Source organism: Corylus avellana, chromosome ca4 (genome assembly GCF_901000735.1).
Source record: "Corylus avellana chromosome ca4, CavTom2PMs-1.0".
Lineage (NCBI taxonomy): Eukaryota > Viridiplantae > Streptophyta > Magnoliopsida > Fagales > Betulaceae > Corylus > Corylus avellana.
In genome coordinates, this window is record NC_081544.1 from 3,916,829 (window position 1) to 3,931,008 (window position 14,180).

The window sequence follows — 14,180 nt, forward strand, 5'->3', positions numbered from 1 at the left end:
TAGATCAAATAGATAATAAAATTTCCTTGAAGATGGATTTAATGGATTGTTCGAAATATATATTTAGGAGTTTATCATGTTCATATTTCAATAACCGAAAACAACACAATGGAAAAAATAGAAAAGAGTGAAGCTAGAAGTTGGAGTGTTGACTTCCATTATAGTGTTGACTACACCAATAAAATTATTTGAAGATTTCCATAGAGATCAAGGTTACACAGCTAAATAAGTTGGTATATATAATCCACTATATATTGACTACAAAGGGTAGTAAGATAACCATCTATCAATCATGGCAAGACATTCACTGGGCTTATACTCTGGTGCTGTGTGGCCCCCTCCCTACAAAGAGGCAACTAATAGAGTTAGCTTTTGATAATCATTATATAAATACAACAATTGCACAATTAAATAGAAATTTATTCTTGCCTTTACAGTTGCAAATGTCAAGCAGTACTTTTTCCATGTATACTGCATTGTGAACCTACAAATTTTTGAATTGGCATACAAATTGTAATTAATGCTGTGGGGATTAAGAAAAGTGGGTTAATTAATTACAATAATTACCCTGCAATTTGTCCATCCACAAACCATGGCCTCCAATCCTGGGCTATAGTCAGATTTAACGTTTCTATCCATGCATTTGTAGCCACGTATGGAATACTCATGTCGTGGTCTCCACTGCATGCGTTAAGAGGAACAAAAAGGGAGAACCTTCGGTAAGAAATTCTATAAACCATTAGATAAATAGAAACATGACAGATTATGTGATAATTATTAGGATTAATTATCTTTTTAGTACTTAAATTTTTACGTTTTTATTTTTTTTACCTAAGTTTCAATTCATATCATAGATAGTATTTGACTTAAAGGTAAATACTAATTTAATACCTCTATTACCATTCCGTTAACCAAACTAACAGATTACTATGGGGTGATTCGGCCACCCTTTCAGCCTGTTTGGAGGTCATGTGAACCACTCCTAAGGCACTTTAGGGTGGTTCGGCTATTCCCAATGGCCAAAAAGGAATGACTGAAACCACTCCCATAGGCCTTTGATCACCCCAAGAGGCCATGGGGTGGTTAAACCACCCCCAGACCGGCCGTAGGAGTGTCCGAAACCAATCTCATTGTAGTTTGTTAGTTTCATTGATGAAATGATGACAAAGACACTTTACTGATATTTACCCATAAATTAGGTACCATCTGTAATACGAATTAAAATCTAGGTAGAAAAAAATAAAAACATGAAAACTTAAGTACTAAAAAAGTAATTAACTCTAATTATTAATATAAATTATTCTTATATTACCTGTAAATAAGAACTTGGTAGCCTTTCTTGATAAGGTTGCGGTGATAATTTACACTAATTGAAACATCAGGTGTGTAGACCAAGCTCACATTGCATCTCACCCACTCGTTGATGCTCCCCTGATATATTTGTCAATTTTGGATTAACTGCTAATTAACTAAAATTAATTGGACTAATTAATAATTAGTTTAATAATAAACTCACCTCGCGAATGTGAAGAGCTTTTTGAACACTTTTATCATTCGCCCAAATGTAGGAGAACAAATAGTTATATGCCTACCAACCATTTAGTTAATATTAATTAATTGTTGGTTAAATCTTAATTAATAGAGTACGACATATATAAAGTTGTCGTTTTTACCCGACACCATCGTCCAGGTTCATGAAGATTAGAGATCGATTGGAGGAGGTCTAGGGAATCCTCATTAAGAGCCTCTGGATCCCACTTTGATCCTCTACGTTTTGGGGATAAGTTCTGGCATGTAGGTTCCAAGATTTGTCCAAGAAATATTTTATCAGTACACTGAAAATTCAAGATATTCATCAATTTTAGCTAAAAATAGTAAATTTAATTATTTAATTAATATTTTAACAATAAATGATGTCTCACTCACCTTTGCAAATACCTTGAGATCGTCCACACATGGTGCATTTTTTTGGATCTACAATCATATACTCGCCCTTGCAATTCTTTTTAGTTGACGAAAAAAAAAATCACCCGTTTTTAATTAGTATGATATTTAAAATAATATAAATGTGACATATAGAAAGAACATATTTTCAAGGCAAAGCACCATCAAGAAAAAAATGGTGGAAACTGATCGCTGCAAAAGGGTACTAATTTGTTTCATTAGTTAATACTCCGTTTCTTTCGACACGTAACATGTTTTTTTGTTGAAAAATGTTTTTAGCAAACTAATTTCATGAAAAAATATTTTATGGGGCTTGGCTCATATGAAAGATCAATTTTTTTTTTTTTTTTTTGTTATATATATTTTTTCATTTAATCATATTAAATTTAAAATTACAAAAATGTCCCGACTAGGTCTTTGAGGTATCCTAATCGAGCCCCTCCGGTACCTGATCGGGAACTAACTTGGGACCCGCCGGACACCTAACCAGGACCTGACATGGTTGGGACAATTAGCTTGGAACCAGACCGGAACCAGTCCGAGATCCCGCAGGGACCCAACTAGAACCAATCCAAGATATCTTGGGCTGGGCCCGATGGGATCCCAGTCAAGTCGCGATTGGGTCCCGGGCAGGTCCCAGAGGAGAGAAATGTTATATCATAGGTCCCAACCGAGACCTATCCGGTTGGGTCCTAGGCGAGGTCTTGGACAAGTCCTCGGCGAGTCCTGAACGAGTTCCTACGATGTCTCGAACAAGTCCCGGGAGGGTTGTGGTTAGGTCCCGGGTGAGTCCCGGTGACTTTCTGGCTGGGTCTATCAATTTAAGAATGAGATGCTCAAATTTGAAAAATGGTTTACGGTTTTCAAAAATAGAAACAATTTTCTGAAAATTAAAGACGAATTTTTGGTCAAACTGAAAATATTTTTTGTTAACTATTATTTTACATTGCACCAAATACCAGAAAATAGATAAACTATTTTCTAGAAATTAGAGAAACTATTTTTCAGAAATCATTTTACGTCGAAATAATTCAGAAAATTGCATGAAAGTAATTCAAGGAGATATAATTGGTAGATCTTTTGATCTTTGTTTCGTGATTAATTTTTTCTATCAAAACAAACATGGGACAAATAATAATAATAATAATAATAAAGAGCCACTAGCTTCTAATTAAATACCTAAACTCTTTAATTATTTACTGAATCTTAATTACCAGCTTCTAACTTTATATTTACCAGGAATTAGCCAATACAAGAAGAAGTCTCAAAACAAGAGCAAGAAGGAAATTCACCTCATATTGTTCATCGGATATAAGGGCCTTCAGATGAGCAAATGGGATTCTTGCATTCAAGTCATCATGTGTATTTGTCACTGGGTTTCCAATCACATAACCCTGCAGCTCCCAATTTAAAGTAAATTGATTGGCAATTAATATAAGATAAGAAGCGCAAAACAGAAAGACAATTATTAATTGACAATAACCAACTAAAGTAATATAAGTTATTAAATTTTGGGTTAAATACATTGACCTCTTCTTCTGACTATCTTCCTTCACAATATCTCCATTGTGATCCAATGTGTCAAGTTTTGCAATGTCCCTTTCAATTTACCATTGAAGTTACAATGTCTCCCTTTAAGGACTCAAAATAACAAAAAGTTGGTGTATTATAAAAAAACCTCATGGGGTATCAAGTCATACACTGATTCTTTAATAGGTGAGACTGAGCTTTATACAAATGGCATAGATATAGCTCAAGGGTTGTAAAACCCATTTATAAGATAAAAATTGACTTACCTTTTTTTCAAATTTTGTTCTGCTTACGATGGATATTTTTGTTATTTTGGGTCCTGGATGGGCGACATTACAAAATTTAAAAAATTTGAAAAATATTTCAACTCCGTAAGTAGTTAGAGAGAGATAAACATAGTTCGAAAAATTACCTTGAGATTCATAGGCGGCTCCCGACCGGCTTCATTACCTACAATAAAATTGCAAGGCCAAACATGATTTCATCTCTTCCATTATAATTTATGCATAAAAAAGATTATTACAAAAAAAAAAAAAAAAAAAAAAAAAAAGCTAGACATTATCAAGTAGATTGAATTGAACCCATCATTATATATGACGTCAATTTTTTTTTTTTTTGGAAAATAGAAGCATGAATCATGAAGGTGGTGTTCATATATACCATCAGATACTTGTTGAACAAGGATTGGTATAATTATGCCTGAATAAGAATCTCCCATGATGTACAGTGGATTTTTGAGGAATCTCGGATGAGCCTTACGCCACTGCACCACATGCAACTCATAAATTAAATCCAAATATTAATTATTAATTAATATTATACTTAAATAATAGATTTCAAATGCCAAATTAAGTATTAACTCACCTTTCGTAGGAAATCATAGAGTTCTGCTACTGCTAATATATCACTGATATTATAACCATCGAGACTTTTTGCATAAGAGAATCCAGTACCAACCGGCTCATCCACAAATATTATATTAGCAACCTACAACTTTGTTTAGTATTAACCACATAATTAATTCTCATCTCATTGAAATTAACCCAAGGAGGCAGCTAAAGTCTCATATACCATTGTCCACGAGTATGGATTCAACTTCAATTTTGGCCAGTACCTTTTGGACTTTGCATAGTCAAATGATAATGGACCTACAGGTATCTGTGAAATAAATTAAGGCAATTTCTTATAATAAATGCAATAAGTAGGTTTTCTTTTGATAGGTAAAACAAATGTACTATTATTCTTTGGTTGACTGACCTAATATTTTCCCGATGGATCGATAATCAATCTAATTAATCTATTATAATTAATCTCTTACATTAATCTTCTTATCTTATATATATTATCAATTTTCAAATTAATACTATTTAGTATCTACTGCAGCGTAAAATTATTTTTCATCAAAGGTATACATGTTGGACGAGTTACGTACCCATTTCATATACGAGGCCAGAAAAAGCAGAGCAACCGGGGCCACCAGTGAGCCAGAGCACAAGAGCATCGTCTTCTGGACTCCTCTCAGACTCAATGAAGTAGTAGAATAGCTGCACATCATCCAATTCTCCTACACCTATGTACCTAAATTACATAAATTAATTAATTCAATATTGTATATTAATTAAATAATATATAATAGACTAAATGAAGTAATTAGAAAACACTAACCCAGTTTCAAGTTTGAAAGGAAGATCGCCGGGAAACCCCGGGAGGCTATTGATAACCCACTGTGATGCAACAACGTTGGCAGCAGCCAAGAAGGAAACTATGCCAAACAACATTCTACTCATCATGCGGCTGCTGTTGCTGTTGCTGCTGGGAAAATGGTTGGGTTTCTTCTCAAAGAGGTGTTGGCTGCCTTAATTAAGCTACTTAGAGAGCTTAATTTAAGTAATACCCAACAGCTACAGGTTCATACCAATGGGTCAAATGGGTTGCCACCCTCTATCCAACTTTCTTCTTATCTATATTTTATTATTATAGATGAGAAATAATACAATTTATTTTTTTCAATCATTTTTTAACCATACTATTAAATTTATATGAGACTCATAAGATTGTTATATTGAATTTACAAAAAGAGATGATTGTATAACATGACTCTCTTTGATGTTCATGTTTGAGTCATAGATTATCTATATTATTATTTTTGTTTTGTTGCTATCCTGCGCGCCGAAAGAATTAACCTAAGAACTTCGTTTTTTCAGCTTAATTGCAACTACGTACGTAAAATAACATATTTATCAATATTAATAAACGGTAAAATAAGAGGGTGTGGAATAAGGGAATGAAAGGGAAAGTTGCTTTATTCCTCTTTCACTCTGACCGTGTGTGTGCATAATTGAAGACAGATAGATTACACTGCGAATCAGACAGAAAATTTGAAAAGAAAAGAAAAAATTTAAAACAAGAGATCAAGATAAAAACAATTAGTAATTAACAGTTAAGCAGATTTTCTTCATCCTAATGAGGCGATTTTCTGGAGTAAGGTTTCCCATTCAACGGACAGTTAAGCAGATTTTTTGTTTTGTTTTTTGTTTGTTTTTGTTTTTGGTAATAATACCAAAAGACTCTTTTGATCATAGAGTAATGCTACATCACATTTTGAGGGGACTTTAATCTTCCTTATAACATTACTCTCGATCATAATTGTAACGCTACGAAAATTAATTAACTGATAATTAATTTCACGGTTCGTTTCACGTCTTATTCTGCGAGGAACAAGACTAAGGGATCTTTACTCCTCGAAAAGAGAGGATACTAAGTAGTGGAAACATCAAGATTCTATAAAACATTAATCATTACAATCATAGCATCTACCAAGGAACATCAAAGTAACTGAAATCAAACTATACAATTCATCATCTTTACAAGGGATCCATCTATAGGTTTTTTTCGTTTATAGAATTTTGCCTACGTACTGTGTTAGTTTTTGTGTTGGCTAATTCAGTGATCAAAACGGAAGTTCCAAAGCTCCAAGATCTATTCACAAGACAAGGGTGTCTGGACACGAAGATAGAGCTGTCCATACACCATTTTCAGCAACTCAATTTTCCCCAACGCAGTGGTTTTGCTAGGCTATCCGAACATGCTTTCCAGCAAGTTGCCAAACACCTATTTTAGACTTGCTGTCCGGATAGGCTCTTACCCTGTCCGGACACCACGCGTCAGATATTGGTTTTAAATGTGTTTGAGTGGGTCTAGGTTTAGGGTTTAATGTACTCATATAAAAACAACTTTATAGAGAGAGAAATGTACGAAATTCTGCCATAGGTTTCGTGAGAGGCTATGCTTAGAGAGAAAATCTGTGTGAGCCTAATCATTCATCTTTAGAGGATTATTGTTAGTTTTATTATGCTTGATTGAGAAGTTTATCGGAAGAGTCCGATAAAGGAGAATCACGTTGAATGAGATTGTGAGCAAGGATACGAGTTGGAGGCTTGTCGATCTTACATAATCAAGGTCTTGCATCGGGTTGTAAGTATTCCTAGTGTCTATAATCTCTAAACATCTTTCTGATAATGATTTCTTGGGTCTGGTTGCCCTGGAGATGATTTACTTTAAAGCGTTTTCTAAAATGTTTTCTCTTTGTCACCAAAGTCTTTGTGTTTGATTTTACGTATTTTTGTGAGTGTTTGCTCATAGTTAAATTTCTGTTAATTCCGCATATTGTGTGATATACACTTGCATAGAGTTTTTCAATTGGTATTAAAGCAGGTTTACTCCGTGAAGTATTAAAATCCTGAGTGAGATCCTTGACTTCTTTTTACTATGAATACATCTCAGTCCGACTCTTTTAGTTTTGATGACCTTAACATTGTGTACAAAATCATCTTTGATTAGTATAGTCAACTATCCTACAAATACAGAAAGATTTGTAAGAATTTTAAACATGTAGAATTGGAAAAAGAATCCTTGATGACCAAATTGTATGAATCATATGCCTTGATTGATTCTTTAAATTATGAGATTTCTAAGCTTGTTGAAAAGAATATATCTCTTGAGAATGATTTGAAAGATTCTAGAGAACTCTCACAAAAATTCTCTAGTGATAATATGAAAAGTTTTTTCTATGTTGATAACAAGCATAGTGTGATTGCTGATAATGTTGGTAACTCTACTTCACATGCTTCTGAATTTGAAAGAAAGACTTTGTTTGTTAAGCCTGTGAATGTTAAAGAAATCAAGGCTAATATAGTCTGTTTGGATAATGACAAAACTTCTTATTTGAATAATTGTGTGAAGCCTAAATCCAATACTTCTTCTAAGAAACAAATTCAAGTTAAGTTTGTTCATACATGCCACCATTGTGGGATTGTTGGTCACAATATTAGACCGAACTGTTTTCAATTAAAATCTCAAAGACCTTGGAACAAAGCGGATGTTCCAAAGAAAGAAAAAGGTGGTAGAAAGTTGTGCTTGTCTAGATCGGAATCTAGATACATCCCTCATAAAAGACAACATTCTCAAAGGTTTGTTCCCACCTGTCATCATTGTGGTAAAGTTGGTCATATTTGACTAAAATGTTTCGAATTAAAATCCCATGAGCATAAGAGTGAGATTTCCTACTCTAAGAAATATTACGAGGGGTTGCTTATGATGATGAAAGAATTGTTATTTAGGATAGATAAGTTTGACAAGAGTCACAAATCTGTTCCAATGATTAACCAAGTGTGGGTTAGGAAGGATGATATCATTCACTCGTTGAGGGGGAGTGGTTGTGATCTCACCTTATGTTAGGTGAGTCAATAATATGCCTAGGATTGGTTGTCTTGCATATCTTTGCATATCCTAGAGCATGTTGTTTTTCTTTTTACACTGCATTGTTTTTGTTTTGCATTTGTTTTCATTTATGTGCTTTTCTTTTGTGAACAATTTCAAAAAGATAAAAATATTTTACTTTGGTTGTTTTTTCTCTCTTTCTTTTGTCTTATGCACCTAGATAGTCTATTAATTTTTCATGTTGTTTTCATGGATTTAATTCTTTGCATCTTGGAATGTTCTTAATATGCATGAGATGAAAATTTGTTTCAATGGACTTGTTCTTATGATTACCTAGAGCCAGAGCTTATGTGGTACGTTTTGCCTATGCTTAATCTCTTGTATACATTTCAGCTTAATTTGAGGTTATTTCTTAACTTTAAATGTGAAGTCTGTTAGGTAACTATATGAGGTTTTTGACTAGTCTTATTTTTCAAATTGACCATATGCTAGTTGAACCTAGGGCTTAAAAATTCCTGCATTCCTCTTTTTGTGATACGCACCAAAAGTTTAAGAACTGTTTCTCAAAGAGAAAAAGAAACAAAATAGTGAAACAAATAAAATAAAAAATTCATATTCCAAAAGGAATTTATTTCACTGTGTCAAACTTGTGCAAATTTTTTACAAAGAGGAATGTATAGGATGAGAGTGGCTAGGCTTTAGTATGATAATGTTTGACTTTTGATTTGATATACTTGTCAAAACCTCATATTGGTGAAACTTTCTATTCGAACACCACGCGTCGGATATTGGTTTTAAATGTGTTTGAGTGGGTCTAGGTCTAGGGGTGTACTCATATATAAACAACTTTATAGAGAGAGAAATGTACGAAATTCTACCCTAAGTTTCATGAGAGGCTGTGCTTAGAGAAAAAATCTATGTGAGCCTAATCATTTCTTTTAGAGGATTATTGTTAGTTTCATTGTGCTTGATTGAGAAGTAGGAAGGGTCTGGTAAAAGAAAATCACGTTGAAAGAGATTGTGAACGAGGAGATGAGTTGGAGGCTTCTCGATCCTACATAGTTAAGGTCTTGCATCGGGTTGTAAGTATTTCTAATGTCTGTAATCTCTGAACATCTTTCTGATAGTGATTTACTTGATTTGGTTGCCCCGAAGAGGTTTTACTTTTAAAGCGTTTTTTAAAAGGTTTCTTCTTCGTCACCAAAATCCTTGTGTTTGATTTTACATATTTTCGTGAGTGTTTGCTCATAGTTAAATATCTGTTAATTCTACATATTGTGTGATATAAACCTGCATAACGTTTTTCATACTGCCTTCTTTGGCAGTCCATGTTCTTCTTATGGGTCGAGTTCTTTATTTGACCCATAGTTATGAGACTAGCAAATTGTTGTTCAAGTTGATCAAGACGTGAATCATCCATGAATCCTTGATTGCTATAGAAAACAATCAACCTGGTTGCTCTGATACCAATGTTATGTGAATACTTTTATATACACGTAACGAGAAAGATTGTTAGGTTTTGAGGGAACGCAGACCATTTAGATTTGTTGAAGGGAACTTAAAACCTTTTCAAACATAAAGTTTGGATTAATTTTCTGGTTGTTTTATTCATAACATAATGGGCTTTAAATAGGCAAACTATTACAATATTTTGTAGGGTTGAGTCATCAGCTCTTATTATAATATAAACTAGGACTGAGTCATCAAGACTCTTACATGGAAATAAATAAAGACAATATCAAATAAAAATAAACATAATAAAATATTTTACGGTATCACATATTTTAATATATCCTATTATTAATGATTATTTCGCATAAAACTTAATTCTCGTAACAGTTTATCACTTTTTTGAATAAAAAATTATCTTATCATTACATTTTATTTCAGCTCCTCCAATCCAAAGATAAATTCCTGACTCCACCCTGCTATTGACTAGAGAGGGTAGTAAGATAACCACCTATCAATCATGGCAAGACATTCGCTGGGCTTGTACTCTGGAGCTGTGTGGCCTCCTCCCTGCGAAAGAGTTAGCTTTTGGTAATTACTTAATTAGATAAAATCAGTATATATGTACAACAATTAAATAGAAATTTATTCTTGCCTTTACAGTTGCAAATGTCAAGCAGAACTTTTTCCATGTGTACTGCATTGTGAACCTACAAATTTTTGAATTGGCATACAAATTGCAATTAATGCTGTGGGGATTAAGAAAAGTGGGTTAATTAATTACAATAATTACCCTGCAATTTGTCCATCCACAAACCATGGCCTCCAATCCTGGGCTGTAGTCAGATTTAACGATTCTATCCATGCATGTGTAGCGATGTATGGAATAACCATGTCATGATCTCCACTGCATGCATGCGTTAAGAGGAACTATAAGGGTAAGAAACTCTATAAACCATGAGATAATTAGAAATATGACAGATTATGTGACTAATTATTCTTATAATATTACCTGTAAATAAGAACTTGGTAGCCTTTCTTGATAAGGTTGCGGTGATAATTTAGACTACTTGGGACATCATATGTGTAGACCAAGCTCTCATTGCATCTCACCCATTCCTCGATGCTCCCCTGATATATTCTCAATTTTCAATAATTAACTACTAATTAACTAAAATTAATTGGTCTAATTAATAATTAGTTTAAGAATAAACTCACCTCGCGAATGTGAAGAGCTTTTTGAACACTTTTATCATTCGCCCAAATGTATGAGAACAAATAGTTATATTCCTACGTACCAAGGGAGTAATTAATTAACCATTTTAGTTAATATTAATTAATTGTTGGTTAAATCTTAATTAATAGAGTACGACATATATAAACTTGTCGTTTTTTACCCGACACCATCGTCGAGGTTCATGAAGATTAGAGATGGATTGGAGGAGGTCTAGGGAATCCCCATTAAGAGCATCTGGATCCCACTTTGATACCCTTCGTTTTGGGGATAATAACTGGCATGTAGGTTCCAATATTTGTCCACGAACTATTTTCTCTGTACACTGCAAATTCAAGATGTTCATCAATTATGCCATATCATATATAAAGCTTATTAATAAATTCATGTGTCTTAATTCCATGAGCAATAAATTGTATAGTAGGATTCGAATTTAAGACCTATATTTTAATAAAAAATATTGAATTTAATCATTTAATTAATATTTAAATAATATTAAAAAATAATGATGTGTTATAAAAACAAGTGGCCTTCTCACTCACCTCAGTAAATACCCGAAGATCGTCCACACATGGTGCGTTGCTTGGATCTACATTCATATATTCGCCCTTGCAATTCCTTTTAGTTGACTTAAAAAAGAATAAAGAAAAAAAAAATCTAATGTTTTTAGTACGACATTTAAACGAGATAAATATGACACGCATATATCTATATTTTACAAGTAAAAGCACCATCTAGAACTCATGAAAATGTTTGGTTATGGGCAACCTAGTAAGGTCATTCAATTAGCTAATATGTTTCATGAGTTTTAAGAAAATTAAATGAAAGTAATCCATGGACATATAATTAATGGTAGATCTTTTCTATGTTTCGAGATTAATCTTTTCTTATGAAACAAATTAATAAGAAAATAAGAGCCACAAGCTTCTAATTAAATACCTAAACTTCTTAACTATTTACTCATGAAATCTTAATTACCAGCTTTCTAACAATAATTAAGATATCTCAAAACAAGAGCAGGAAGGAAATTCACCTCATATAGCTCATCGGATAGAAGCCCCTTTAGGTGAGCAAATGGGATTCTTGCATTCAGGTCATCATGTGTATTTGTCAGTGGGTTTCCAAGCACATAACCCTGCAACTCCCAATTTAAAGCAAATTGATTTTTAATATTCTAAGATAATTAAGTAATCCCAAAGTTACTCAATTTAGGGTTAACTGTATTTACTTCTCAAATTAACTTCCCAATGTTTTAATTTTTGCAAAAACATTTATCTTATAGAAGGTATTTTTATTCATTTTGGGATGCGGAAAGATCGAAGACATTGTAACTCATAAATTTGGGGGGGGAGGGGTGTGGTGCAAAAATTGAAGAGTAATACTGAAGGAAGACTCTAGTCCTCTTCGAATCATCTCAAATGTGATATGACTTTCAAAAATTACCATTGAATGCAAAATAACTATTATTGAATTTTGATTTATTGGTGATTTTAAACGCTACATCACATTTGAGAGGACTAAAAAATGACTATAGTCCTCCTTATACCATTATTCACTTACCTTGAGATTCATAGGTGGCTCCCGACCGACTTCATTACCTGCAGTAAAATTGCAAGGACAAACATGTTTTCATGTCTTCCACTATAATTTATACATAAAAAAGAAAGCTAGAGATTAACAAGTAGAGTGAATTGAATCCATCATTATATATGACGAAAATTTTATTTTTTTATTTATTTATTTTTTTGGGAAAATAGAAGCATGAATCAAGAAGGTGGTGTTCATATATACCATCAGATATTTGTTGAACAAGGATTGGTATAATTATGCCTGAATAAGAATCTCCCATGATGTACAGTGGATTTTTGAGGAATCTCGGATGAGCCTTAAGCCACTGCACCCCATGCAACTCATAAATTAAATCCAAATATTATAATTAAATAATAGATTTCAAATGCCAAATTAAGCATTCTTGTTAAATAATTTTGGCTAACCTTTCGCAGGAAATCATAGAGTTCTGATGCTGCTAATGTATCACTGATATTATATCCCTCGGCACTTTTTGCATAAGAGAATCCAGTACCAACCGGTTCATCCACAAATATTATATTAGCAACCTACAACTTTGATGTCACTTTCTTTCCCTTTACATTAATTAACCACATAATTAATTCTCATCTCATTGAAATTAACCCAAGGAGGCGGCTAAAGTTTCATACCTTTGTCCACGAGTATGGATTCAACTTCAATTTTGGCCAGTACCTTTTGGACTCTGCATAGTCAAATGATAATGGACCTACAAGTATCTATGAAATAAATTAAGGCAATTTCTTATAATAAATGCAATAATTAGGTTTTCTTTTGAGAGGTAAAACAAAAGTACTATTATTCTTTGGTTGACTGACCTAATATTTTCCCGATGGATCGACAATCAATCTAATTAATCTCTGATAATTAATCTCGATCTTACAATAATCTTCTTATCTTATATATATTATCAATTTTCAAATTAATACTATTAGTATCTACTGCAGCATAAAATTATTTTTCATCAAAGGTATACATGTTGGACGAGTTACGTACCCATTTCATATACGAGGCCAGAAAAAGCAGAGCAACCGGGGCCACCGGTGAGCCAGAGCACAAGAGCATCGTCTTCTGGACTCCTCTCAGACTCAATGAAGTAGTAGAATAGCTGCACATCATCCAATTCTCCTACACCTATGTACCTAAATTACATAAATTAATTAATTCAATATTGTATATTAATTAAATAATATATAATAGATTAAATGAAGTAATTAGAAAACACTAACCCAGTTTCAAGTTTGAAAGGAAGATCGCCGGAAAACCCCGGGAGGCTATTGATAACCCACTGTGATGCAACAACGTTGGCAACAGCCAAGAAGGAAACTATGCCAAACAACATTCTGGGAAAGTGGTTGGGTTTCTTCAAAGAGGTGGTGGTTACCTCAACTAAGAATTAAGCTTGGTTAGTGTAGCTAAGAGCTTAATTTCAGTAATGCCCCACAGCTACACGTTCATACCAATGGGTCAAATGGGTTGCCACCCTCTATCCAACTTTCTGCTAATCTATATGTTAATATATATATATATATACAGATCATGCATTGAAAGACTGTATTATGGATAGGATCAAGGGACTAATTTATTATTTTTTTCTCTCTCCATTTATCTCACCTTAATCTTCTATGACATTCTTTTTACTTGATCCTTCGTCCCGGCACTTATTGTCCAATTTAATTAGTTTCTGTCCTTTGGTGTGGTTTTTCTTACGGTGGTT

The 14,180-nt window shown here is 33.3% G+C and overlaps 1 protein-coding gene and 1 pseudogene across 3 annotated transcripts; both read right to left on the bottom strand.

Moving 5' to 3' along the window:
• Positions 1-258: 258 nt before the first annotated feature.
• Positions 259-9,613, bottom strand: LOC132177874 (serine carboxypeptidase-like 17; annotated as a pseudogene).
• Positions 9,614-9,806: 193 nt separating this feature from the next.
• Positions 9,807-13,834, bottom strand: LOC132177596 (serine carboxypeptidase-like 7). 3 transcript variants are annotated; one of them, XM_059589978.1, is made up of 14 exons: positions 13,693-13,834; positions 13,460-13,605; positions 13,096-13,148; positions 12,871-12,993; positions 12,668-12,770; positions 12,437-12,474; positions 11,910-12,011; positions 11,419-11,505; positions 11,040-11,201; positions 10,861-10,932; positions 10,655-10,773; positions 10,436-10,549; positions 10,298-10,352; positions 9,807-10,212 (listed from the first exon to the last, which is right to left on the bottom strand). In XM_059589978.1, exons 1-14 carry the CDS (start codon positions 13,803-13,805, stop codon positions 10,129-10,131), a joined length of 1,371 nt encoding a protein of 456 aa, XP_059445961.1. In that variant the 5' UTR covers positions 13,806-13,834; the 3' UTR covers positions 9,807-10,128. The 3 variants fall into 3 exon arrangements, with proteins under 3 accessions (XP_059445961.1, XP_059445960.1, XP_059445964.1); XM_059589977.1 differs by having other exon boundaries at positions 9,808-10,212; positions 13,096-13,172; XM_059589981.1 differs by having other exon boundaries at positions 9,808-10,212; positions 13,096-13,182; positions 13,693-13,782.
• Between the last annotated feature and the right edge of the window lie 346 nt (positions 13,835-14,180).